The 27,825-nt window shown below is 36.3% G+C and overlaps 1 protein-coding gene and 1 pseudogene across 7 annotated transcripts in view; both read left to right on the top strand.

Annotated features, from left to right (window-relative positions):
• MROH9 (maestro heat like repeat family member 9) overlaps positions 1 to 27,474 on the top strand; it is a 99,330-nt gene extending 71,856 nt beyond the window's left edge. For 2 of the 7 annotated variants that reach the window (XM_038542562.1, XM_038542564.1), the window contains 10 exons: positions 527 to 669; positions 1,699 to 1,836; positions 3,571 to 3,691; positions 11,209 to 11,346; positions 13,718 to 13,894; positions 18,480 to 18,632; positions 18,734 to 18,850; positions 19,447 to 19,549; positions 24,744 to 24,806; positions 26,356 to 27,139. In XM_038542562.1, coding sequence (XP_038398490.1) covers positions 527 to 669; positions 1,699 to 1,836; positions 3,571 to 3,691; positions 11,209 to 11,346; positions 13,718 to 13,894; positions 18,480 to 18,632; positions 18,734 to 18,850; positions 19,447 to 19,549; positions 24,744 to 24,806; positions 26,356 to 26,555 — 1,353 coding nt within the window. In that variant the 3' untranslated portion in view covers positions 26,556 to 27,139. Of the gene's footprint in view, positions 1 to 526; positions 670 to 1,698; positions 1,837 to 3,570; positions 3,692 to 11,208; positions 11,347 to 13,717; positions 13,895 to 18,479; positions 18,633 to 18,733; positions 18,851 to 19,446; positions 19,550 to 24,743; positions 24,807 to 26,355 lie in introns of all 7 variants that reach the window. The other 5 variants (XM_038542565.1, XM_038542563.1, XM_038542566.1 and 2 more) reach the window with 5 other exon arrangements.
• On the top strand, positions 15,300 to 16,612 carry LOC102156169 (annotated as a pseudogene).
• Positions 27,475 to 27,825: the final 351 nt, after the last annotated feature.

Raw genomic sequence — 27,825 nt, 5'->3', positions numbered from 1 at the left:
AATTCTAGTCTTACAGAGATATAATAGGAAGAAAATGGGTAGTGTTCCACAAATGTGAGGTGGTCGGATGTGTTTCTCTGATGTGGTGGGTGGGTATTGAAGTGGTCAGTGGACCAAATGATTGTTAGTGATCTAGCCTGCCTCCTCTTAAATATCTCACTGGCCTGAATTGTTCAAGCATAGGGAGGACCTGGGTTAGTGGTAGGACTATTCTTCATGGCCACATATGAAGGGGACATTGGGATGTATACTGTCCTTTAGAACCAGCTGGCTTCCCACTGGTTTGGCAGCCAAGAGTTGTTGATAGTGCTTTGGGAGCTTATTGCCATAGAATACTGGGCACTGTTCCTGGTTCAAAATGGACTTAGTAGCGGTTACAGAATGAATGAATACACATTCACACTAGAGGCTTCCTTCCAGGAGGAATTGCAAAGGGGTTGCAGTTCCTCCTTCCCCATTTCACTAAGGCTGACAGGGTTTAGAGACAGGTGGCTCCTTTATTGACTTCTTTTTCCTTCTCTTATAGGCATCCCAGGCTCTGTGCACATTGCTGCCTATTAGTTCTTACAAGAGAGCGGTGGCCGAGTTTTTCCCCCAGCTCTTGATGGCTCTCATGCTTCAACTCTTCTACAGCAGTGACCTGAGACTGATGATTAAGGACAGGCTGTTGTGAGATCATATCAGTTATTTTAATTTCAATAAGAAATAAGCTTCTAGCTGTCAACTATTTCTAGTCCCTTGGCTTCATGTGGAACTCTTTATAATTATATGCAATGCATTCGTTTATTACAGTTATCTTTCCTCTGAAGGGTGAAAGGCCTTTAGAACCCCTAAGTAGCAACAAGTTAGCTAGGACCTTCCCTGAGAGTGTGCAGAGTGTACAAAGAACCACTCCCACAGAACATGGTTTATTCTTGCCAGAGGGAGGCTACTACGGGGAGAGAGAGCTGGCCGGAGCATTAGATCCAAAGCCAGACACATGCTAGCTCTGCCACCTACTGTCTGACAGTGATTTCTCTGGGTAATTGTATGTGAGAGATTAAAATAATGTTTACAAATGTCCTCTGGGAACTTCAAAGTTGTTTTGTGGTTGATGATGTAATCTGTGGGCTTAAGATGGCACACAGTCAATCTGTCCACATAAGGCAAGATTCAGCTCTCTCCTTTCACCCAAAACAGTATAGTTAGCTTTGCTGTCCTCCGGAGAAATCTGGACCCACTGCCTGCTATTTGCCTACATCAGGGGTGGACTTCTAAGCCGAGCAGAACTCCAAAGCACAATCCATACCATTAAGATATTTAATCCATTCTCTGTCTTTCAAGTAGACACACATCAAATCATCCCACACAGATGAGAATATATCTATTTATTTAAAGCATCCAAAAAAAGAAAAGCAGCAGGCACTTTTAGCAAATTATCACATCATTTAACATCTTTTAATAAGCTTTATGCTTATAAACTAATAAGCTGATCAATGATTAATCTTAGGTTTTACACGGTACCATTTCAGTTGAACCCTAAATCCTATGTATTGTTGACCAGGGAAGATGAAGAGCACTGAAAGTTGTTTTCCTTTGAAACATTCCCTTCCCCAAAACCAGCATCCTGCCCAAGATGAAATGAAAAGTCAGGTCTCACGTACTTAGTGACATAAAGGCCACTGTCAAGTGTGACTCTGCTCTTCTTTGGGGCCTTAGCTATGCACGGGATGCCCTGAGAGTTCTGCTGAATTGTTCTGGACTGCAAAAGGTGGATATGGCTCTAAAGAAAAAGAACTGCTGGAACCAGTTTTCCCAAGTGCTGTCTCACCATCACAGGGTTTATCTTGTTGCCAAGTAAGAAGAGGGGCTCTGCATGGGGTTCACTGTCTCTGTCTCACCTTCTCCAATTTTCTTGAGCCATGTGTGAACACAGTCAATATCCACGCCAACTTCCCTCTCTCTTCTAATGATCTGAATTGCCATTTGATTTCTAGTTCTTCCCTTATTTTAGGGATTTATTACTTACTGGGATAGTTTTCTCTTTCTTTGTCCTCCTACTTGATACAGATGCCCAATTTTCCTCCCTCCAAAGAACAGGTTTCTCTTTCAAATATGGAGAACTAGAGGTAAATCTGCTTTTTCTTTCCTCTGCTTTTAGCTTATTCCTGCTTTGTAGGTATCAGACAGTTATAGATGTGTTCCCGCTTTAAAGAGGTTCAGTAAAAATCTGTTTGCAATGAGACAAATAAATTTGAAAAGTATATTGAAAGAGAACTTTTATTTTTCTTGTAGTAGAAAAGATTTGTTTGTTTGTTTTTCTAGTTAACTCCTTACCAAATGGCAAGTTTCTGATTATAGGGATTAGATTTTCTTTTTTTTTTTTTTAAGATTTTATTTATTTATTCATGAGAGACACACACAGAGAGAGAGAGAGAGAGAGGGAGAGAAACAGGCAGAGGGAGAAGCAGGCTCCACGCAGGGAGCCTGACATGGGACCCGATCCCAGGTCTCCAGGATCACGCCCTGGGCTGAAGGCAGCCCTAAACCGCTGAGCCACCCGGGCTGCCTGGGATTAGATTTTCTGATGAAGAATCGAGATACACAGACTTGACAACATAATAGGCCATTTGAAGTTATGACCAATGCAGGAAGTACAGTCTATATGGTCTCTGGGCCCCTCATGCATTTCAAGTGGCAACTAACTCGCACACAGATTTCAGGAACATCTTATTTTATAAAAGTATGGTACATCTGCACCCCACAAATGGCCACTAGTTAAGAGTCACAATATCCTTAGTACCTTTGGATCTTCTTACTTAAAATGTGGTCCTCAGACCAGCAGTAACAACATCATCTAGAAGGTAAAAATAGAAGGCAAATAGAATCTCATGGCCCACTCCAGTCCCACTGAATCAGAATCTGTACTTTAGCAAGATCCCTGGGTAATTTGTACACACATTAAAATCTGAGAAGCATTGGTTTAAAATACCAACCTAGAGTCTTAAAATGAAATCTGTCACATCAGCTTTTCCAGTCCTGCCACTAGGCATCTGATCCAGGCCAGCATGTCAGGACAACTGTGAGACTGGCCATTGCCCAGAGTGGCTTAGGAATCAGAACTCATTAATTCTCCTGAGTAACATAGGATAGTCCCAAACCCTCTTTTCCATTATATCATTCAAAGGAAAGACTTGGTCTAAAACCATGATGGTGATCTATGCAGCCATCTTGGATTGCCAAGATATTTATTTTGCACTATTTATTTTCTCTCCTTGGTCAGGCAGGAGCTTATGGTATTACAAGGCATTCTGTTGTGGAGCACAGGAAAGGAAAGATAGGAGAGAGGAGTGATATTAAGGAAAGAGATATAATCAGTGATCCAAGTCTATATAATAGAGTCTGGAGTCTGAATAGAATCAGAATGGGGCAACAGTTTACCTTGAATTAGGGAATATTAGAAAATATCTATTTATCTGGGTGGTACAAAATATGAGGATAATGATTCTCTCTTTACGACCATTAGCAGCTGCTAATGCAGGAAGATCTTTTATCTTCTTTGCTAATACAGTGCCTTATTCTCCTTTACAGAACTCTCAGTGACTATAACTTCCCACAGTTTCCAGAGACCTTGCATTATCTCTACAAGCTCTCAGTGGAAGGTCCTAGACGGTCAGAAGACAGTGTCATCATAGTAATATTCTTCACTGAAGTGAGTTTTATTGGAAGACTGCAAACAACCAGGTTCTCATTCCTTATCCAAACTTAAGTCCACCCTCCAATCATTTATCTCCCTCTCTTAATATTATCAAGAGTTGAGAAAATTAAAAATAACTTTTGTCATGTCCTGGATGTGGATTTGCACAAACACTAATTATTTAATACCAGTTCATATATATCTGCATGCTTGTTAAAATAAATCAAGGAATACTCCAAGTGTACCTAAAGTTTACTTAAAGATAATAGGTAACATCTGGGATCTGAATGATATATATCAGACTAGGGGAAGAAAAAGGAATGGTCCAAATAATGGAGTAAAATTAAGATATAGAACTACAGTAATGTTTATATGAATATTACACCATATATTAGAATGCTATACTAGAGCCAAGCAAATTGAGGAAGTCCTTTTCCTTACATAAGGAATGTAGAAAGTTTTATAAGTTGAAATTCTCTGAGTCAAATATGAATGTTTCCATAGAGGTAATATATCATAAAGTATCAATCTAAAGTGCCATGCCAAATATTCTAAAAAATTTGGCATAATTTGAAACATCGTAGTCAGTGAAACAGCTAATAAACTATAAAAGACTGACCCATTCACTACACTACTTACTTCTAGAGTTTTCAGAAAGATACATAACTTAGTTTAACCAATATCTGCACTAGCAAATCACTAATGTTTCCAACCCTGCCTAATCCATTTGAATCTCTCATTATTTTTATTATGTTATGCACTATTTTTTCATTATATTGTCCTTTAACTATATACAAACATTAAACAGGTCTTAATATGACATACATAATTGCTCCCATAAAATGATACATTCAAAAGAATTTACAAAGGACATAAGATTTACATAGGCATTATTACTGTGACAGATGATGTTTAATGAACCCTAATTGCCTCTCTTAACATGAATGTAGTGCTTCCTGCTCTTGAAGAGTGGCATACCTGTCCTTCTAAGAACTGAGCAATGACCACCTTGTTCCACTACTTTCTCTAAATGGAGCATCTGGGCAATCCTCAATGGCTCAGTTCTCCATAAGGTCACTTGGCCTTTTTTTTTTAATATATTTTTTTAAAGATTTTACTTATTTATTCATGATAGACAGAGAGAGAGAGAGAGAGGCAGAGAAACAGGCAGAGGGAGAAGTAGGCTCCATGCCTGGAGCCCTACACGGGACTCCATCCTGGGACTCCAGGATCACTCCCTGGCGAAAGACAGGCACCAAACCGCTGAGCCACCCAGAGATCCCCTCACTTGGTCTTTAGATGTTCTAAGCACACAACCTATGTATTTTACCTTAGTTTAGTCTTGTTAGCCAGCAATAGTCAACATAGTACTATCGATGCTTATGCCATGTATTTAGATGTGTTTTTTCTAGTTTTCTACTGATATAAGTAATAGTAGAGTTTACATCTTTGTGCCTAAATCTTCTTTCTTTTAGTATTTTAGATTATTTCCCTCTAATAGGGAAATATCACACTATCCACACTTAGATAATACAGTCTAATGCTCTAATAGATTCCAAGAATCTGAAATAATAACTAAAGAGCATAAATATTCTCAAGGTTAAGGATTTTTATTGCCAGACTGATTTCTGAAAGGTAGAGCCAACCAGCACTCCCTATTCAGTTCACAAGAGCCCTCTCCCCACTGCACTCTTGCCACTATTGATGAGCTTTCAGTTTGAGAGGTAGATGTGATGTCTTGTGGGTGATTTGATCTGTCCTTAATTTTTTACATTTTCAGAGAGGTTGAACATTTAAAAAATATAATTATTCATAAATTAGATTTCCATAATCTAAGCAATTTGATCTTTTCTTTGCCCATTTGCTTATTATAGTGTTTTTCTCTCTCACACACATATACAGAAATTTGTGAAGGATATTAAGTACATTATACCTTTGTTTATAATACCTGTTGAGAATCAGTACCCAGTCTTTTGTTTGCCTTTTAATTTTTTTTATGGAATGTGATCTTTTTTCATAAAAATTTAGCATTAAAAAATCAACTATGGCCGAAGAGTTGATAAATATTCATTTATAATGCATTCATATTTATACATTTTTTAATGAATTCTTACATGTAATGTTGTTTCCTATGACATTTACATGGTATATCATGAGGTACACCGTAGTCTTTCACTGAAACTAAAGTTTTCATTAAATAATTAACTTCCTCTCCCAGCATCATTTAATTAGTAAGCCTTAAATTCACTACCCACTGGTGACACTACCTTTATTATTAGTTTCATATACAAACATGCAAACACACACCCACACTAGGATCTGCCCTTGAGTATACTGTTAGGTTCCATTTATTTTTTCATTCCAGTGGAAGTATCACACTTGAATTATGGCAGTTTGCAAAAAAAATGTTAATACCTTGCAAAGCACCTTTCCCTCAACTCTCTTCAAAATACCTTTAGTCTTTCCTACATGTTTATCCTCCTAGTCGCATTTTAAAATAATTTTGCCAGGTTTAAAAGAAAAAAACCTTTCACTGAAACTATGATTGCAGTTAAAGCTATAAGCTTCTCAGGAATGTTTGGTATTTTTATGTTTTCACTTCTTTTTTTAATTTAATATTTTGTCATATTCATATAAATGTTACATATTAATTTGGGGATTATTAGTTTATATTATTTTAAACTGTTATTGCAAATGTATTCTTTTTGGGGGGGTTCTCAAATTTATCTTTATTACGTATCAGTATTGGTATAGGTTTTCATGTTTGTTTTGTTTTGTTGGGATAGCTCCCACACAATGTTACAGTAGTTTTAGGTATACAGTATAGTGATTCAACAACTCCATACATTATGCTGTGCTCACCACCAGTGCAGCTACCATCTGTCACTGTACAACACTATTACAATACCCTTGACTATATTCCCAGTGCTGTACCTTTTATTTCCATGACTTATTCATTCCATAATTGGAAGCTTGTAACTCTCGCTCTCCTTTACCCACTTTGCCCATCCCTTTACCCCTCTTCTTTCTGGCAATCATCGGTTTGTTCTCTGCATTTATGAATCTGATTTTGCTTTATGTTTATTCATTTGTTTTGGTTTTTAGATTTCAGTTATGAGTGAAAATATGATATTTGTCTTTCTCTGTCTGACTTCACTCAGCATTATACCCTCTAGGTTCATTCATGTTGTTGCAAATGACATGATCTTATCTTTTTATGGCTGAATAATATTCCACTGTACATGCATACCACAATTTCTTTACCTTTTCAACTGTAGATGAGTACTTGGGTTGCTTCCTTATCTTGGCAATTGTAAATAATGTTGCTATAAACAAGGGTACATGTATTGGTGGGAATGCAAGCTGGTGCTGCCACCTTGGAAAAGAGTATGGAGGTTCCTCAAAAAGCTGAAAACAGAACTATCCTTTGATCCAGGAATTGCACTACTAGGTATTTACCCCAAAGATACAAGTGCAGTGATCTGAAGGGGCACCTGCACCCCAATATTTATAATAGCAATGACCATTATAACCAAACTGTGGGAAGCCCAGAAGTCAATTGACAGATGAATGGATAAAGGTGTGATATATGTACACATGGAATATTACTCAGCTATCAAAAAATGAAATCTTGACATTTGCAACTATGTGTGGATGGAACCAGAGTATTATGCAAACAAAATAAGTCAGTCAGAGAAAGACAATTATCATATGATTTCACTCACATGTGGAATTTAAGAAAGAAACCAGAGGATCATAGTGGAAGAGAGAACAAAATAAACCAAGATGAAATCAGAGAAGGAATAAATTCATAAGAGACTAAATTGTAGGAAACAAACTGAGGGTCGCTGGAGGGGAGGGGGTGGGGGGCAGGACATTAAGGAGGGCATGTGATGTAATGAGCACTGGGTGTTATATAAGACTGATGAATCACTGACCTCTACCTCTGAAACTAGTAATATGTTAATTGAATTTAAATTTTAAAAATGAATTAGTGTTTTTGTTTCCTTCAGATAAATGCCCAGTAATGAAAATATTGAATCATATGATATTTCTATCTTTAATTTTCTGAGGAATCTCCATACTGTTCCCCAAATATAGCCTTTTTCATTCCATTTTCAAGCTCATTATTGCTGGATGTTCAGGAAAATTAAACTGTATTATCTTAAATGGGACAAACTTTTTTGTGCTCTAATAATAATTATAATAATATTTTTGTTAATTCTTAAGTTCTCCAGGCATATGATCCTGATGTATGAAAAACAATAGATAACATATTATTACCTCTGGTCAAATTATTTTGCTGAATTGTATATTTTTGCCATGGCCTTTAAAGTTCCATTTTGTGAATAGTCTGACCTCTCCTTTGTCCATGTATTTATGACCTTAGTGTTTTTTTCAGTGAATTGGATGGTTCCCTATCTATGTCTCTCCCTCAGATATAAACACACACACATGCACACACGCACACACACACACATTTGTGAAGGATATCAAGTAGCTTATGAACATAGTGCTTTGACTATATATATCCTTAGTGAAATATAGTCTAAGGATTAAAAAAATCTACAAAAAAATCCCCCCCTTTTACTGAGGAGTTTTATGGATATTGTATATTGATGACATAATTTTAAGACTATAGCATGCTTTATATAACAGAAAGCAGACAAGCAAATATATTAATACTATTGGCACCAAGTTTTTCCAAGCAAAAGAAAGATGAGGCAAACATAAAACTGTAAAAAGTTAATATGAACTCTGATATATTAAATTTGAATTGAATATATCAACATTGTCAAAAATAACTCATGACTAAAAAATAAAATAAAATAACTCTTAGTTCAAGTAAAGGCCAAGAAGGCATGATATTCCAATAAAAATTAATACATTCTCATACTCATTTCTAAATAGTTGCCAAATATCATTACTTGCTAAAAGGAACCTTGTACCCTCGAAGAAATGGCTCGTTTCAAGGGCAAGAAAAATATAAGATAAGCCTAGGACATCTAGTTTTTCCACAAGCAAAAAGGTGTTCAGAGATAGATGGGTCATGTCAAAAGGACACGAGAACCAAGTTGAAGGGGCTCCTATTGACCAAATTTTAGTATCAAAAGAAGGGATAACTGCAAATAATTGTAATAGTTTGGAAAAAAAATTTTTAATGCTTGAGTTCTTGCTGAGACTCAAATTTGGAGAGCTAGAAGAGAGAGAGACCAAGAAACAGATGCCAGCCAGTAAACATAGAGGGAAGGCTAGACATGGAACACTACCATGCAAGTCCCAGTGTGATAACTAAATAAAAAATATTATCAACAGATTTTAAAACCATTGAGTAAAAGATTGTTGGAAAAGGATATTCACATAGTACTAAATTATCACCCACACAGATTAGTAACTAGTTCTAAATGGAAAATATGCCTTTACGTTTTGATGTATGGTGATCACTCAAAAAAAACTAACTTTGATAATATTTGGAAGGAACATAGCAATGATGATCAGTCTTCCATTGTTCCTAATCGATTTCAATTATCTAATTTTCTTTGCCTCATGACTGGGACAAAGTCCTGGCATCTGTAATATAGAAAAGCAGCCCCAAAAGATCCAAATGACAAGTATCCAACATTCTTGTAAACTTTTTAACCTCTTTCACACCCTTTTACTCACTGCTCATTTTATTTCTACTTTTTTGTATTATGTTGATCAAAATTGGTCTATTTGCATGCTTTTCTTTTTCTAAGCACAGGCATTAGACTTATAAATTCCATGGTTTTTCTGTTTCCCAAGTCCATAACCTCTGTTTCTACTTTTATTATTTTTTATACCAATTTTCTTTAACATGATCTCATTTCTTATGATGTTTTATTTCTTGCAATTTCAGGAAATAAAAAATTTATTCATTTTTAACATTTACTTTTAAATAAAGTCAAGTTATGCATTTACTTCTAACCACAGTGTAAACATCTATTTCATTTTTATTGTTCTGCAGTAATTTTTTTTGTATGTTTGATTTCCTCTGTGATTTATAATTTTGATCTACAAAATAGAGGAGAATTCTCTTAAGTTAGGGTTTATAGACTCCTTTTTCCACTTAAATTTTCTTTTTGGTTTCTTCTTTTATTATATACACCATGGTTTTTTTTTTTTTTTTTTAAAGATTTCATTTATTTATTCATGAGAGACACACAGAGAGAGAGAGGCAGAGGGAGAAGCAGACTCCATGCAGGGAGCCCAATGCGGGACTCAATCCCAGAACTCCAGGATCATACCCTGGGCTGAAGGCAGTGCTAAACCGCTGAGCTACTCGGGCTTCCCAACACCATGATTTTTTAAAGGTGCTTTTTAAATTATTTGCTTTAGGGAAGTTATTGATTTTTTATCTTTGATCAAAATCTTTTTTTGATTTCAAAAATCTTTTTATGATCTTCTCTAAAGATAACTTTAGGGAACTTATTGATTAATTTTTGTGAAAGTTGTTTGGAATGTTGAAAAGGATATATGATCTGTCCTCCCCTCTCACTTTTGCTTCCTTGCTCTCTATTTTTCTGTGTACTTGTTCTGTCTTCATGATATTTTAAATTATTGAAATCTTTTTTTTTTATAAAACTTTCACTTGTGTTTCTAAGACATTTTAAAAATATGTATATTTTGGCTGCTAGTTACTAGATTCATAAAAAGCTCATAGTAATCACATCTTCATTTTGAGTATTAGCTGTGAAAGACTAAAACTCCATAACCTGGCCTCCACATCATGGCCCATCTGCCCTGCCTAGTACTAATCACAATTAGCAACTCTCTTTTCATTAGTATAGTATAGTATAGTATAGAATCATTGTATAGTATCAATCTTTCTTGCTAGTCTATAAACCCCACAAGATTATGAATTGGGACTGTTTTGCTTACTACTATATTCCCATTTACTAGCATAATGCCTGGCCCATAGTAGGCATAGCCTTCTAGTACATAAACATTCACTGCCAAGGAACTCACCCACCCAACTATACTCTGGAAGAAGGAGGTAATTTAAATTGAGTCACTAAGTTTCCAGCAATGGAGAGAAAAAAACAATTTTTAAGTATATACTTAACTGCTAACAATAGGGGTTGGGGTACTGACTCCCATGCCATCAAAAATCCTCATATAACTTTTAACTCCCCCAAAGCCTAACTACTAACAACATAAACAACACATATTCTGTATGTTATATGAATTACATATTGTATTCTTACAACAAAGTAAGCTAGAGAAAAGAAAATGTTGCTTTAAAAAATCAGAGGAAGAGTAATACATTTATAATATTGTGGTATAAAATATCCTCATATAAGTGGACCCATGCAGCTGAAACCTTGTGTTGTTCAAGGGTCAACTGTAGATATATACAGATATATATGCATGTATTTCCTATTATGACTGCTACTTCTCCTTCCAGAGAATACAGGAAATATGGGTATGATACATATAATTTTTATGGCTGAAGCAGAAATTGTGCATTGGCCTTTACTCTGCTTATAAACATATTGACTCTCTTCTTTCAGCTTCTGAATAACTTCTTCAAAGACCCATTCCCAGAAGAATTTTTGGTTCTCTTCAGAAACTGGGTCAATGATCCCAATCCTGCAGTTAGCAAGCTGAGCCTTCAGAAAATTGCCAGTATGGCGCCAGTTATCAATAAGGCACGTGAGTGTGTGATTTGTGAATGCCATCACCATCAAAGGCAATCTGAGATTTGATAGTGCTCAAGATCCTTACTGTTAAAACATTGATATTTCTCAGTTTCTCTAAGGCTAAAACAATTACAAATCCTGATGTTTTATCAATAAAAAAACTGGTTGAAGGGCAGCCCAGGTGGCTCAGCGGTTTAGTGCCGCCTTCAGCCCAGGGCGTGATCCTGGAGACTGGGATCGGGTCCCATGTCAGGCCCCCTGCATGGGGCCTGCTTCTTCCTCTGCCTGTGTCTCTGCTCTCTCTCTCTCTCTCTCCTCTCTGTGTATTCTCATGAATAAATAAATAAAATCTTAAAAAAAAAAAAGAAAGAAAACTGGTTGAATGAAAGGTGTGGTAAGTAGATTCAGTAGATTAATCACTGTGTGTTTATATTCTTCCTAGAAAATCATTCATTGCCCCTGGAACGGACCGCCATTGCCCTACACAAACTCTGCTTAGAGTCTAAACAACACACATAAGTTAATTTCCCCTCCAACATACACATCTGACACATTAATTCCTATCCCAGAGCACTTGCTCAAGCTTTTTCTTCCACTCACAGCATGCTCTTCCTCTGCTCAAACATATTCACATTTGTCTCCTTTATCAGCTCAAATCAAATTCTGCTGAATATTCTGATTTGGCAATCCCATCTTTCTCAGAGCCACACCCACTATGAGCATTTGCTTATACAATACTCTAGAACAATAGTTCTCTATCTATGATACTTGAACCAGCAGTATTAGCATCTCCCAGAAACTTGCTAAAAATATAAATTGTCAGACCCTACCCCAGGTCTGTGGAATCAGAAATCATGGAGATGGGGCCCACCAACTTGTGTTTTTGAAAGTCCTCCAGGTGATTCTAATAGTTCAAACTTGAGAACCACTGTCTTACTCTCTTGCCTAGTGAGTCATGTGAATACTTCTTGACTTCCAAGAAGACTGGATCTAAGCATGTTTTATAATTCTCTTATAAATTCTTTTTTTAAAACCTTTTATTTAAAGTCCAATTAATTAGCATACAGTGTAATATTAGTTTCAGGTGAAACTAATTTAGTGATTCAACACTTTCATACATCACACATGCTCATCACTAGTGCCCTCCTTAATCCCCATCACCTATTTCACCTGTCCCAGCATAATTTACATAATGGAGTTATGCTGATTCCATAAATCATTGTTGGATTAATAATAAATTTAATAATAAATCCTTGTTTATCTATTAAGCATTGTTTCTGAAAGCTAAAAGCCTGTCACTGGGCACCCATTTTGCATTTAGAATGAAATGAGCCATTGTCCGCTTGCTTTAAATAAATCACAGAAGTCAGTGTACATTCTTTTAGTAATAAGAGTTATTTATTGCATTGTCTAGTGTTCTTCCCAATGTTATTAACAACTGAAAGAAGATTCTGTGTCAAGTTTACGTAGGAGAATAAAAGAGCAACAGTGATCTGGGTTGAGGTCACATACTATCTATTGGTAAAAACAAATTTTCAGCCAGACAGAAGGCCTCTGGCTATTATTTTGGCAAATAGTATTTGTTTATTTCTTTTACTTCTTTTCTTTCCATCCTTTTTTTCTCTTCTTTGGTGTCTCCTTTTCACCTTGCTTTATATTCTGTTGTCTCTGATCTGCAATTGACTGCCATGACCTGGCTCTCAAGTTCACACGTCACCAACACCTGGTTCAGAGATTATACTGCGTGTGGTGTGCTGGTGAATGCTTAACACCTAGCTGTCTGGAAATAATACTAATTGCTCTGGTGTATTCTCATCATGGCTGGTTTCAAGCTATCAAAGGGACATCATTAAACATAGAACTGGGGAGAGATGCATGGTAGTGCATTACTATGTAATATTCTTGCGATACAGATATAATACATGTAAATAACAACAAGGGTATATAAGAGTAAAATGGAGCAAAAGAAATAGGAACTGACAAGTTTCGAATATTTATTACTTTGTTTTATTTCTTTCTAGACTTCTAAAACTTATTTTTAATGGTGACTTTTTCATTTTAACTCCAGTGTAGTTAACCTACAGTGTTATATTAGTTTCAGGCATACCATGTAGTGACTCAACAATTCTATATATTCCTCAAGGCTCCTCAAGATCAGCGAACTCTTAATCCCCTTCACCTGTTTCACCCATCCCCCACGCACCTCCCCTCTGGTAGCCATCGGTTTGTTCTCTATAAGTCTGTTCTAACAATCAGCTTACAAAATTCTTGACAATTGATTTCTGAGAGAGAAGCCGAGCACAGAACTGCACGCTGCCCAAACTCAGACGTGTGTGTTTCCTCATTCCAAAATCCAACTATTTTCCTCTTTTATATATAGGTAGAAAATGTCCGCAGCTTATTAATATCCATCTTAGATGCCTTCTTTTCAAAAGACAAGACTGTTATAATTTGGGCCTTACTCACCCTTCGAAAACTTTTAGGAAAACTGAACAAGGTTACCTATTCCTCTTTGTCTACTAGAATTGCTTCCAGCTACTATCCTCTGATGGATCATGTGAGTTACTACAATTAGATATGTAAAATTATTAAGTTTTATAGTTAATCTGAAGCCCCAGCTGAGACAATGATACTACATTTCAGAATAAATCAACAGAGGATAGTTATTTTGTTCAGAGCTACCATTTCTTCTCCAGAGGCAATATTAGTCAAATAAGTACTGTCTATATAGTTATACACATATGCACACACACACACACACACACACACACGTAACTATTCTATGAGAACCTAGAAAGGTTTGTCCATGAGAAAGGAGAATCAAAGAGTAGCCTCTGTCTTTGGATGAAAGAGGAATTGTAGCTTAGGGGCTAAATCTTACCTAACCCTAGATCTGGACTGCCTGGGTTCAAATCCCTATTCTGGCTCCTCCTAGCTGCAAAATCTAAAGCAAGTGATTCAGTTTCTTACTGCTTCAGTCTTCCCACCTATAAAATAGAGAGAGTAGCAGGTATATTATGGGCATTAGAGATGACTTGTGTAATGCCCCCAAAGTGTTTGTTATTATCCTATAAAACTCGAATTAAAAGGTCTTTCATCAAAAAGTTGTGGATTTTGAAAACATGTTTTATATGGTGAATGTATTCCAGAAATGTTGGCTGATAGTAACATATTTTAATAAGCAAAGACACTTTGGTATGCCATATGGAATATTTATTTTTTAAAGGATTTTATTCATTTATTCATGAGAGACAGAGACAGAGAGAGAGGCAGAGACACAGGCAGAGGGAGAAGCAGGCTGCATGCAGGGAGCCTGACGAGGGACTTGATGCTGAGACTCCAGGATCGCACCCTGGGCTAAAGGTGGCACTAAACTGCTAAGCCACTGGGGCTGCCCAGGAATATTTATTTTTAAAGAATTCTATAGTGAATTGTTTGTGAATCAGAGAATTATTTTATACCAAATTATTTTCCCCAAATTTGTAGGTACTTAATTATTCAGAATTCATTGAAGAAGGGCACAATATTATTAAGCTATAGAAAGAAATAATTTAATGGTAAGAATTATTTTCAAAAGGATGTAATGATAATAGTGATAATAATGGTGGCTGGATTTATTGAGCATTTACTAAGGACTAGTCACTATTCTAAGGGACTTACATGCACTATCTCACATAATTCTCTAAACAAGTCTATTACTATCATCCAGTTTACATACAAAGAAAATGAAGCAAAGAGAAGTGAATATTTGGCCAAGTTCATACAGCTAAGAAGTAGTTAGAATATCCATGTAAAAAATTATTTTCAAAAGGAAATCACTTAGGGGAAAAAAAAAAACATAAACTAAACTCAATAAATAATCAAACCACACCAAATGAAAAGAAACAAAATCAGAGAGAAGAGAAAATTACCAAACATCAATTTACCTTAAGTCATTCCTTGGAGGTAGAGTGTTTGAAAAATATTAGGATATTAATGAAACTATAATACTGTGTTTTTTTCATATGAAAAGAAAAACAAATGATAGACATGCAGCCTCCAGTCTCTGGCGGCGGCCTCCCTCAGGCACCACAAAGGACTTTGCCACCCTAGAGCACTAGGACCACATACACGATGGACTTCAAGCTCTACACTAAAGCTGATGGTGAAACCATTCCAAAAGGCCGCCAGTCCATTTTCCAGGAGTGAGGGATGACGGAGTCAGTACACACCTGGCAAGACCACAGTTATTTAGAGACCTACATAAACAAAAATGGCAGCTTTACTAATTTGAGAATTTACCTACATGGATTGATACTGTCAGACCTTCAGAGTTATCACCAAGTCTTTTGAAAACACAGAAGAAAGAATGAAAGAATTGAGTCAAAACAGTAGTGGACGGGTGAAGCGGTTCCAGGAGCAGCGATCTAGAGATTCTGGCCCACCGCTGATGGTCACCTGGTTGAGTAAGACATAGATGAAGTGGTGTATGATGGAGAATCACCTTATGAAAACATTAAAATCCTACGATTGAAGCAATTTGGAAATCTCCTCATCCTTAGTGGGGATGTTACTCTGGCAGAGAGTGATTTGGGTATACCCAGGCCATCTGTGCAGTGGGAAAAGACTAAAGTGGCAAAGAGGCACTGATTCCCGGGGGGCAGAAATGGGGCATATTAGATGAAATAGTCAAACCAAAACCAAAGATGGTCACTATGGTAGAGATTGCTCAGAAGGATCAATGTAAGAAGTACATGAGTGGGAAAAATTAGAGAGGGAGACAAACCATGGGAGACTCCTAACTGGGAAAGGAACAAAGGGTTGAGGAAGGAGAGGTTGGCAGGGCTTTGGGGTAACTGGGTGATGGGCAATGAGGTGGGCACTTGATGGGATAAGCACTGGGTGCTTATACCATATGTTGGGAAATCGAACTTCAATAAAAACAAATGGAAAAAAAAATGTGGTGATGTCTTACACAATCTTAAAGGAGATTGCTCTTAGATTCTAATAGAAAACTGTATTCCAGTATCCAAGAGATAAACCAAAGAAGGGAGAGAGTTTGATTATGTGATTAATGGTTTGACAACCGTTCCAATCCCCATATCTTCAGAAGAAGATCCCACAGTTTCTCAGACTGATACTTGACCTCTCAGTGAAAGTACTGAAACAAGATGGGAAATATTTTACAGAGGCTGTCAGTTTGAGGGAAGCCCTGCCACTCTATGAAGAACAGAGCAGGCATCTGTATTGTCCTGTGAAATTCTCTAAGGAGTTCCTATGTTACTTCAAACTTAGACTGGTGGGTATTTTACACTGTTTGGAAGAAAGCTAAACCTTAAAGACCAGTATTCCTGAATTATGTGTGCTACAAATAGCCTTCCAGACCTTCATATGCTGTACATGATATCAAAATGAGTCAGGCAATTGATTGTGAATTCCTTCAAATTTTCCTTTTTTAAAAATTATTATTTGTTTATTTATTTTAATTATTATTTAATTAAATATTTGCACTGAACCCCTAGAATGTGCTTTTCAATACTTTTTTTGTAAGGGGGAAGTGTTTTTTGTTTTTGTTTTGGTAGACTTCATATTTGATTGTTTGGAGGAATTAATATCATTGTTTTGTTCTGGAGGAAAGTTCTTAATATTTACCAAAAAGATGACTTAGATATTAAAATGTGGTGCTTATAAGAAAGAAATGAAAAAACTATGAATATTGCTATTCATATCATTACTTTGATTAAAATTGCAAATGAGGGGATGCCTGGGTGGCTCAGTGGTTGAGCGTCTAACCTTAGACTCAGGTTGTGATCCTGGAGTCCCGGGATGGAGTCCCACATCAGGCTCCCTGCATAGAGCCTGCTTCTCTCTCTGCTATGTCTCTGCCTCTGTGTGTGTGTCTCTCATGAATAAATAAATAAATAAATAAAATCTTAAACAATAAAATTGCAAATGAGAAAAAATTAAGAAAAATAATAACTTGCTCAAGCATAACTCAATCTTTGAGGGATGAAACTGGGATTTCAGCAGGTGTGGGGCACTTTAAAGCTCTTTCCACTAGTCCAGATAGGCTTTCGATGGTTAGCATATCTTACTGTAGCCCAATGATACAAACAGCTCACAGATGAATGCATCTTGCAGGTGTCATAAGTTTGACTCTCAAATAATATAAGTCCAATATTTTTAAACTGAAAGATTTCTCACAGAAATCTGAATTGTAAATGAAATTCCAGAAGGTTTGAGAATATTGGAGCCCACAAACCTACTTGGCAACAATCTGCAGGAACTGGGTGCCTTCTCTGAGAGAGGTCAGAGCTTTCCTTTGTCTTAGCCTCCCTCATTTCCATGCTTTGTTTAAATGCCAGCTTTGCTCATTTACATCAGCTTTCCAGTGCCTAGGACGTGATTTGATGATGACTGCTTTAGGTTTTCACTTTGATCCGCTTTGATATACTTTCTTATGTCCCCTGGGAAGGGACATATATAGCCATTTGTATTTTGTTGGGAATATATCTGATATATTCCTGAGAACAAAAAGGGAAAAAATTTAATGAACCCATGAACATTTCCTAAAAACTAAAAAGTGGTATTATATTTTTAAAAATTAATCTCTAACTTCCAGTTTTTCTCTTCTAGCTCTTTATAATCCCATAACTTTCCTATCTGACATAAGCAAGCTCTTAGAAACCTAGTTCTACGCCAGTATGTAAAGAGCTCCCATTGCTATTCAATGGCAGTCTGCAAAGACCTCCAGTATTCGAATACACCATATTACCATACTTTAAGTACCTTTATAGAAATTACTTCCAAGATATATGGATTATCCCATTTTATATTTTTAGGACATTATTAAATACTGCCTTCTTAAATTTAAGAAACACTGTTCACGGGGAATTTTTATAACACATTCTGAATTTTGGTAAGCACATCTTTATTTTTTTAATAAGGAGCTGACTGCTTAGACCAAGGTGAATCTTTTATAAAAATAGATGATAATAATAATTATATATATGTATGTACATATATCTACATGGAATATATATATATACATGTAAATATATTTAAACATATACACAAAAATGAGATACAGATTTCCCACTGCATAAAGAAAAAACCTCTCATGATATCTTCCAATGAAGCCTTTTTCTGTGTGCATATTCTAGAGTAATGGAGGCATTCGGAGTATGGCCATTTACCACTTTGGTGAATTACTCAAGGATATGAGTCAGTACCCATGGATACTGAATGATATGGTTACTGGAGGCTTGGTGCCTCTGATCCTGTTTTTGGAGGACACAGAGATAAGAGTAGCTAAAGTGAGTCCTGCAATCTTGTTTGTCTTAGTTCTGCAGAAAATTGCAGTGTTTTATGTAACATCAGATGGACAGATCCTCAGTTATCTTTTTCTACTTCACAGGCATGTAAATACACATTGAAAATCTGTGCCTCAGAATTAAATTGGTCAACATCGTATTTGCTCAAGGACAAACATCACAATTTTGAGCTGGTGGTGCTCAACATCTGTAACAATCTCGTAAGTAACCCCGCAGTGCTTACTACCATAAGAGTTACAGAAATAGTTCTAAAGGAGATCCCAAGGGATGAAAGGTTTGGCAGGGACAAGAGTGGATCCCAGAGAAGGACTGTGAAGATAACATGTGAGTAATTACAGTTAGGGCTTAAGACCAGAAAAAAATTAAATTTTCTACTTCCTCTTCTCTGACATTGATCATTTCTAATTTTCTTTCTACAACTCACCTGCTTTGATGTATGGATGCTTATAAAGGTAGGAACAGCATTTCAGATCACCAAAAGCAAAACTGGGATTACTTTGCCACCATTTCTGAAAACTAGTACGAACTGCAGTGATAGACAAGTGGGAATGGAGGAATGCTTAATAAAGGTTGGAAACACAAAGTTGGGCTTGGGAATCATATAATCAACTGAATAACATCAACAAACAAAAAAGTAAAGAGATTTCTATCCCCTAGTTTTAAATTGGTCCTGATTTGGTATAAGCAACCAAGCTCTTTTTTCTGGAAGCTTCTCCAGAGGGAGCAAATGTGCGTTTTCCAATAATTCCCTCATTTTCCCTCATTTTATTTGTATTTTCTCTCATTTTATTCTCAGCTTATTTCTCATGAAAGCTACATTACAAATTTGATATCTGATACCTTGGGATTCCTGAGAAGCTCCCGAATATACCTGAGAAGAGCATCAGTTATTTTAATAGGTAAGGAAAATTCAATCCTCATTGTCTAATTTCCTTAAAAGGTACAGAATGGGGTAGCAGCTGAAAGTCTTTCTTAAAAAATATAAATTTTCTTTATGATGGACAGCACCTACCATGATGATATCTATGAATAGAAGTTAATGCATATGATTAGAACAAAGTTCTATTTTATAATGCAGTGAGTATTGCTGTGTGATAAAATTATTATACAAAGTGTATCCAACAGGATGAATCTCAAATTTTAAGATAGTGGCAAGCTATTACTAATTATCTCCCTTCACTGCTTAAAAATCACTACCCCAAAAATAAGAATATGAAAAATACAAATACCATCTTTAATAAAATATGAACGTCTGTAACCACAAACTACAACACATGAGGAAATGCTAACAAATCCAACAGTTTTTTTAAATGTTGTGGGGAAGGGAAATGCAGGATTATTCCAACAGAAGACAACTAAAGTTTTTGATCTTGAGCAAACCTGACCAGAACGTTTTTTCCCATTAGATTCTCACCATAAAGATCAAAATTAATAAACCTTTATTTGGAATGACAGGAAGTGATTCCCAATTTGATAATGACCCTTTCCTTGACCCTATTTGGCATTATGGAGTGGCAGGGCCACCAAGAACTGAGGAAATACAGTCATGTTGTATTATAGAGAGGAGTCTGTCAGTCTAGGTAGAAGACAAACTAAACTATGATCATCACTACAGCTCCTCATCTATGTTGATCTTAGAGAAGTAAGGGAACACAACATACAGAAAACCCTGTGTCATAAGAGCTTTATTTCAAACCAGAAAGAGTTCCTGATCTCCTGGATCCTACCCTGAACTTTCCACAAACACTCCTCTGTCTATAATATTGCAAAACCCAAAAATAAGTAATTTAAAAAAGCATTATCTGGGCAACCCTGGTGGCCCAGTGGTTTGGCACCACCTTCGGCCCGGGGTGTGATCCTGGAGACCTGGGATCGAGTCCCTTGTCAGGCTCCCTGCATGGAGCCTGCTTCTCCCTCTGCTTGTGACTCTGCCTTTCTCTCTCTCTCTCTCTCTCTCTCTCTCTCTTTGTCATAAAGAAAAAAAAAGGCATTTTCTTTCTACAGAGATATTTTCAGGGGGGAAGTGGAGGAAAAAAGAAAAAGGAAAGTTTAGAAAATGTTTCTGCAGATCAGATAAAAATCCTAATGTATATTTCCATGAATCCAAACATTTTTTTTATATAAAGATCTAAGATATAGTTACAAACACACACAAATATATGATGAGATAATGGTAGCTCAGGAAAAATAAGCTTCCCGAGTATGAGGGGAAGCATAAGAAAAAATATGTAAGTGTTGTTAAAAAGTACACTATGACCAGCAAAAGAGAAAATATATATTGTTGATAACCTAGTAAAAGACAAGGGGTACAGGGCTGAGAAATGCTAGCAAAGGGAATGAAAACCAGCAAAAAACAGTTTGAAAAATTAAGGGACAGTAAAAGATATGGAAGATAAATAAAAGACATCAGTCATCATGAGGGAAATACAAATAAAAACCACAATGAGATACCACCTCACACCTGTCAGAATGGCTAAAACTAACAACTCAGGAAACAATAGGATGTGGAATAAAGGGAACTCTTTTGTACTGTTGGTGGGAATGCAAAATGATGCAGCTACTCTGAAAAACAATATGGAGGTTACTCAAAAAGTTAAAAACCAAACTACCCTATGACACAGCAATTGCACTATGAGGTATTTATCCAAAGGATACAAAAATGGTGATTCAAAGGGCACATGCATCCCAATGTTTATAGCAGCGCTATCAACAATAGTCAAATTACAGAAAGAGCCCAAATGTCCATTAATTGATGAATGGATAAAGATTTTATATATGTGTGTGTGTGTGTGTGTGTGTGTGTGTATATATATATATATAAAATAAAGTATGTATAAAATATATAAAATAAAGTATATATAATATATATGTAAAATATATAATAAAATATTTTTATATATGCAATGGAATATTACTTAGTGATCAAAAAGAATGAAATCTTGCTATTTACAACAATGTGGATGGAACTAGAGTGTATTATGCTAAGCAAAGTAAGTCAGATAAAGGCAAATATCATATGATTATGATTTTTGTATTAAAAATGAAGTTCCACTCATGGAATTTAAGAAACAAAACAGATGAACATAAGGCAAGGGAAGGAAAAATAAAATAGATAAAAACAGAGAGGAAGACAAATCATAAGAGATTCTTAAATATAGGAAACAAACTGAGGGTTGCTGGAGAGGAGATGGGTGGGAGCAAGGGGTAACTGGGTGATGGGCATTAAAGAGGGCACTTGTAATGAGCACAGGGTGTTTATATATAAGTGATGAATCATTAAATTCTACTTCTGAAATACTACATTATATGCTAACTTGAATTTAAATTAAAAAGAAATGCATAGGGATGCCTGGGTGGCTCAGCAGCTGAGCATCTGCCTTCAGCCCGGGGCATGATCCTGGAGTCCCTGGATTGAGTCCCACATTGGGATTCTTGCATGGAGCCTGCTTCTCCCTCTGTCTAGGTCTCTGCCTCTATCTCTCTCTCTGTGTCTCTCATGAATAAATAAATAAAATCTTTAAAACAAAAAGAAATGCAAATGCGCATAAATGATATCCTGGAAGAAGAAAAATTATTAGAACAGAAAAAGGATTCAAATATAATTTAAGAAATAAAAAAAGACTTGATTAAATACACTGAAGTGGTAAATAATTTTTCAAGACACATTTTATACAGAATACAACTTTAAGACATTTCCTAATAAAGTTATGGAACTTCACAGTTAATGAATTCTTGAGCATTTTGGGAAGACAAAAAAGTCATCTATAAATCACAAAATAGTAAATCTGTCATTAGTAAATCTTCAGTATTCAACCCTAAAATACAGTAGACTTGTGTCTACAAAATCCTAAGTAGAAAGAAAAGGGGAGAGAGGAAAGAAGAAGAAAGGAAGGGAAGACGGGTGAAAGGAAAGAAAGCAAGAAAGAAAGAGTCCCAGGGGTAGGTAGGGAGATGAGCAAGGAAGGAAGAAATATGGACAGACTGAAGGAAGGAAGGGAGATTCAGAAAGAAACTAAAATATACACAATATTTCTATGAAATAAAAACTTGCAAATACTACTGAAAGACATGAATAAGATTGAATAAATAGAAAGGTGTAAATATTTGGGGGAAAGAAAGAATCAAAATTTAAAATGTACATGGAATCTATGCACAGAATGAAATGCCAATTAAAATATCAATAGCGGGTGCCTGGGTGGCTCAGTTGGTTAAGCATCTGCCTTCAGCTCAGGTCTTGATCTCAGGGTCCTGGGATTGAGCCCTGCCAGGAGAAATCCCTGCACAGCGAGGAGTCTGCTTCTCCTTCTCCCTCTGTGTTCTCTCCCTCTTCCTCCCTCTCTCTCTCTCAAATAAATAAAATCATAAATAAATAAATAAATAAATAAATAAATAAATAAATAAATATCAGTAGGGCTTTCTTTTCTCAAAAGTGACATATTGATTCTAAAATTAATGTAGAATTTAACACACAAGAATATCTGGTAAATTCTGACAAAAAAAAGAGACAGAGACAGAGAGGACTAGCTGTATCAGTTATTAATATAGCTACGGTGCTTAAAATCACAGGGAATGAATAGAAAAACAAATAGAACAAAATACCATCCAGAAATAACCATAAAAACATGCAATACTTTAAAATGAATCATTGGCTTCAACGATGAAAATATAGAATATTCCTTATACAGCTTAGGGACACCTGGTGAACCATCTGGAATTTTAAAAATTTATTTTATGCCTATCTTACTTCTTACTTTAAATAAATTCGAGATAGTCAAAGGCTCAAATGTTGAAAATAAAACCATAATAATGACAAGCAAAATTAGAATAGTGTGGGAGAATTTGCTTTATAATCATGCAGTGAGGGGCACCTGGGTGGCCCAGTGGTTGAGCATCTGCCTTTGGCTTAGGTTGTGATCCCAGGGTCCTGGGATTGAGTCCCATATCAGGCTACTCACAGAGAGCCTGTTTCTCCCTCTGCCTATGTCTCCGCCTCTCTCTGTGTCCCTCATGAATAAACAAATAAAATCTTTTTAAAAAAATAATGTAGTGGGTAGATCTTTCCAAGGTAAAAAGTCAAATCTAGGAACCAGAAGAAAAGATTGACCATCTATGAAAAAAGTAAACATTTCTACGGGGAAAAACCACTATAAACAGAGTGAAAAACCAAACTGAGATGAAATACTTATGACACCACAAATGAAGGGTGGTTCTTCCTTACAATCATAAGAAAAGACAACTCATTAGAAATATGGACACTGAACATGATAAAATTATTTGGCTCAGAAACGTGAAATTTTCATAACTTCATCCAAAAAAGTGATGCACATTGAAATGATGAAATGTTTCCATTCATCAAATTGACAAAGATGATAGAATGAAGCCAGAACACTGACCCCAACACAACTTATAAGTGACTCTGCACAGCAGTAGGGAAAGGACAGATTTTCTTTTAATGGTACTGGGTTAATTACACAGGTATATGAAAAATATTGACTCCTACTTTATGCAGCATAATTACAATTAAGTCTACAATCCCAATGAGTAAAAGGTAAAACAATAAAGCTTCTAGAGGAAAATATAGGTAGGACATCAATATGACCTTGAAACAGCAAAGATTTCCTATCCAGACTCCAAAATTCTCTAACCCTAAATAAAGAGATGGTGAATGGACTGCATTAAAATTAGAGCTTCTGTTATATATATATAATACTATAATGTATATAATATATTAGGAAAAATACAAATGGAAAAGTTTAGCCCCAAAGTAGAAGGAGATATTTATGTCATGTAACATTTTAAAAAGATTAGTATGATTAGTATCCTGAATAAAAATGCCTACAGATGTATAAATAAAAGACAACTCAATATAAAAACAGGCAAGAGAATAGACTAATTATGATTTGTGCACATTTATACACATAAATATATCCCAATAAAGAGTTTCATTAAATAATAATTATTTGATAGCACTGAAAGATGTATTAAGGATAATCTAGAGATGCTTTGCTTTGGAGAAAGCTATAAAGGAAGCCAGATAGAGGATGCATTTTCATAATGTATTTTGGGGTAACTTTATTTTTACTTTGTGCACAGGGTACTTGACAAAATTAGGCAGCCATTTACTGCTCAGAGAAGAAATTGAAGTCATGCTTGATGGTAAGTGTTGAAGTTATGGTGAAATCTGTATATATAAATCTAAGTGAATTCACTATTTGTGATTCAGTTCACATATATGTTCTGTAATGGTATGAGGGATGGGAAGAGGAGAGTAAGGGTGAATCAATGGAAGGACTACGGTTAGAGGGCATCTTTTCTTCTTTTCCCTCCCTGGTTCCTTTCCCGTTCCTTTTCTTCCCTTCCTTTCTGTGTATGTGTGCACTTAAATCTAACTATCCCTCTCATTATTTGAGACCTAACTATTATCCTAGAACCTTTAAAAACTACAGAGTTGAAGATTTATTCACTCATTCACCTATCCAACAAATATTTTTCTGGCATTTACTATGTGACAGGCACTATTCCAGCTGTGGAGCATATAGCAGCAAATAAAGCAAAGTCCCTTCCCTCAGAGAATTTTAGAGGACAGCAATGCACACTTGCGCCAGAGGGAATGAAAGAAGGAAAATGTTTGCTCTCAAAATGTCTGAATCTTTGGCATCTCTCTCTAAGCCTCTATATCCTCCCCAGGATCAGAGGTAGAAAATGGTAGCAGCCTTCCTTCCTTCCTTTTTGTGTGTGTGTCATAGACTTTATTTTTTCGAGAAGGTTTAGATTTAGAGCAAAACTGAGAGGAAGGTACACAGATTTCCCAGATGCCTTCTGCCCCCACATACACACCTCCCCACCATGGCATGTTTGTTACAACTGATGAACCTACACTGACACATCATTATTCTCTTTTCTTTTCCACTTGCTAACTAACCCATTCACTCGTTTATTTGATACATACTTATTGACTGCCTGCAAACTCTAAGCACGGAAATTCTGCCTCCATGTTCCTCAGAATCTTTTTCTTCTTTCTCTCCTCCTTCACTTCCTTCTCCTTTTCCTCTCTCTTTACCACATCTGTCCTGATTTCCTCTCTCTATTTCTTTTTGTTAAGAAGAAAATAACTCCCACAAGCCCCATAACTGGATAGAATGATATTAGCATTTTGGTATATCTATTATCTCAGATATATTTAAAGAATAAAAGCTATTAGATGTTTATTTTTTAACTATCATAAGTGTTGTATAACTCTTTCACTTCTTCATATATGTTCATGCCAAGAGACATGGGTTCATGTTAACATGTGTGCTATTTCATTTTATGATATGCCTAATTCTTACATGGTTCCCTGTTGCTGAACATTGAGACTGATTCCAACTTTTTTTCATTATTATAAGCACTATTGAACCTCTTCATGAATATATATATATGATATAATATATATATTATATATATTTACTCAGCGCATGATAGGCATTTGTTAAATATTTTGTGAGTATTCCTGTTTTGTTTTGTTTTTGCTTTTGTTTTTGTTTTATCGAGGTCTGGTGGGGATAGTGGATAAAACTTCCTGGATGCTTCTAGTCAAAATAATGAAAATTGGGGGGTCAAGAGAAGAGAAGGAGAGACTCTGAAAGGTTGTAGTGCTCTGAAAGGTTGTAGTGCTTCTAGACCAGGAGAGAGATGTCTTGAACTAAAGACCTTTCTGCTCTTACAGCTATTGACCCAGTGCTTCGAGATGAAGACCCTGTGATCAGGGAGTTGGCAGAAATTACCTACAGAGACTTTAAGGAAATGTCCCTTAAATTGACCTCCTCAAATTTTAAACAAATCTTCCGAAGACTATTTAGCCTTATATACTTAAAAAAATTGAAGCCTCTTTATAACTGGCCTGACAACCTGGCAGACAGTCTCTGAAGATTAAGGAAACCAAGAATGACAAGGAACTCCTTCCAGATGTGAATTATGACTTATTTGGTAAAGAATGAGAAGTTATTCTCTGACTTGAAGCATATTTCAGAAGAGAAATGATTTTCCTTTCCCTCTTGATAACTTGAGTCTATATGCACATGCTTTTCTGAAGGGTGCTAAAAGCCTTTCCTGTCACTTAATTCTCTATTCAAATATAGAAATCCATTGTCTTTCTATATTTGACAGTGATCAGAAGGACTTACTTCATCAAACCCACTAATAAAATTGAAAAGTATATAAGCAAAGTGTTTGATGAGAAGCGCTTGGATTTAGATCCAATCAGTAAGCATCTATTGAACACTGGTACTATGCTAGGCAGTGGGGACATTTGGATAATATAAACAAGGTTCCTGTTATCAGGCCACAGTCTAGTGATACACACTGTGGCTATTTCCCTCCTGCTGGGACAAATACTGCCTAGAGTAGTATTCACAAAGGAAGAAATAGAACTTGAATGGAAGGAGGAGGGAAATGTATTCCAGGTGGAGTCACTGAGGCAAGAAAAGTGTTGAGGGGAAACTGGAGACTTTGTCATGGACGCAGGTAGGCAAGGCAAAAACAGGGAGTCCTGAGGCCTGAAGGGAAGATGATCCCATGCTAATCACTTTAAACTTTTTGAAATAAAAATTGGGTAACTTGTCATAGTGGTGACCCATTGCCCTCAGGATCTAGTCTAACACTGTCCTGACCCATCAGAAAGTCCTCAGTGATCTTGCTTGACCTGTGGCTTAGGCTCATCTTTCACTCCTCTCATCATAATCTCCTCTCAGCCTGCTCTCCCTCTCTAACATCAACTCCTCCAGTCACAGGAAATTACTTGTAGTTAGATGAAAGCCCCCAATGATTCAAGTGTTTTGTATTTTTAATGCGTCAACTTGCATTGCATGTGTGTTTTCACTTCTCTGTGGGCCCACCTCGCTGGTGTAGGGCAGCAACCACTGCATCTGCCCTGGGGTCCTCCTTTAGCTTCTCTGACTTCTGAGCCAGTAGTTTTAGTTCTGTTGACAAAGGATACCAGCTTCTCCTATGAGAAACGCACATCATCAACACCATCAATGGTAAAGGCCATAGGAGATTAACACAGTTCCAAGATTGTGGGCTCTATCCTGTCCTCTCCTATCCCCACTTTGCATTCCCCTTCCTTTACCAACTGCATGCCCTACAGACTTCAAGCTCCAGCACCAATGTGAAGACAACAGCCTTGCAAATACTACTT

The sequence above is a fragment of the Canis lupus genome, chromosome 7 (assembly GCF_011100685.1).
Source record: "Canis lupus familiaris isolate Mischka breed German Shepherd chromosome 7, alternate assembly UU_Cfam_GSD_1.0, whole genome shotgun sequence".
In the NCBI taxonomy this organism is placed as follows: Eukaryota; Metazoa; Chordata; class Mammalia; order Carnivora; family Canidae; genus Canis; species Canis lupus.
The sequence above is the reverse complement of the archived record's forward strand: the minus strand, read 5'-3'. Positions and strand labels throughout refer to the sequence as shown.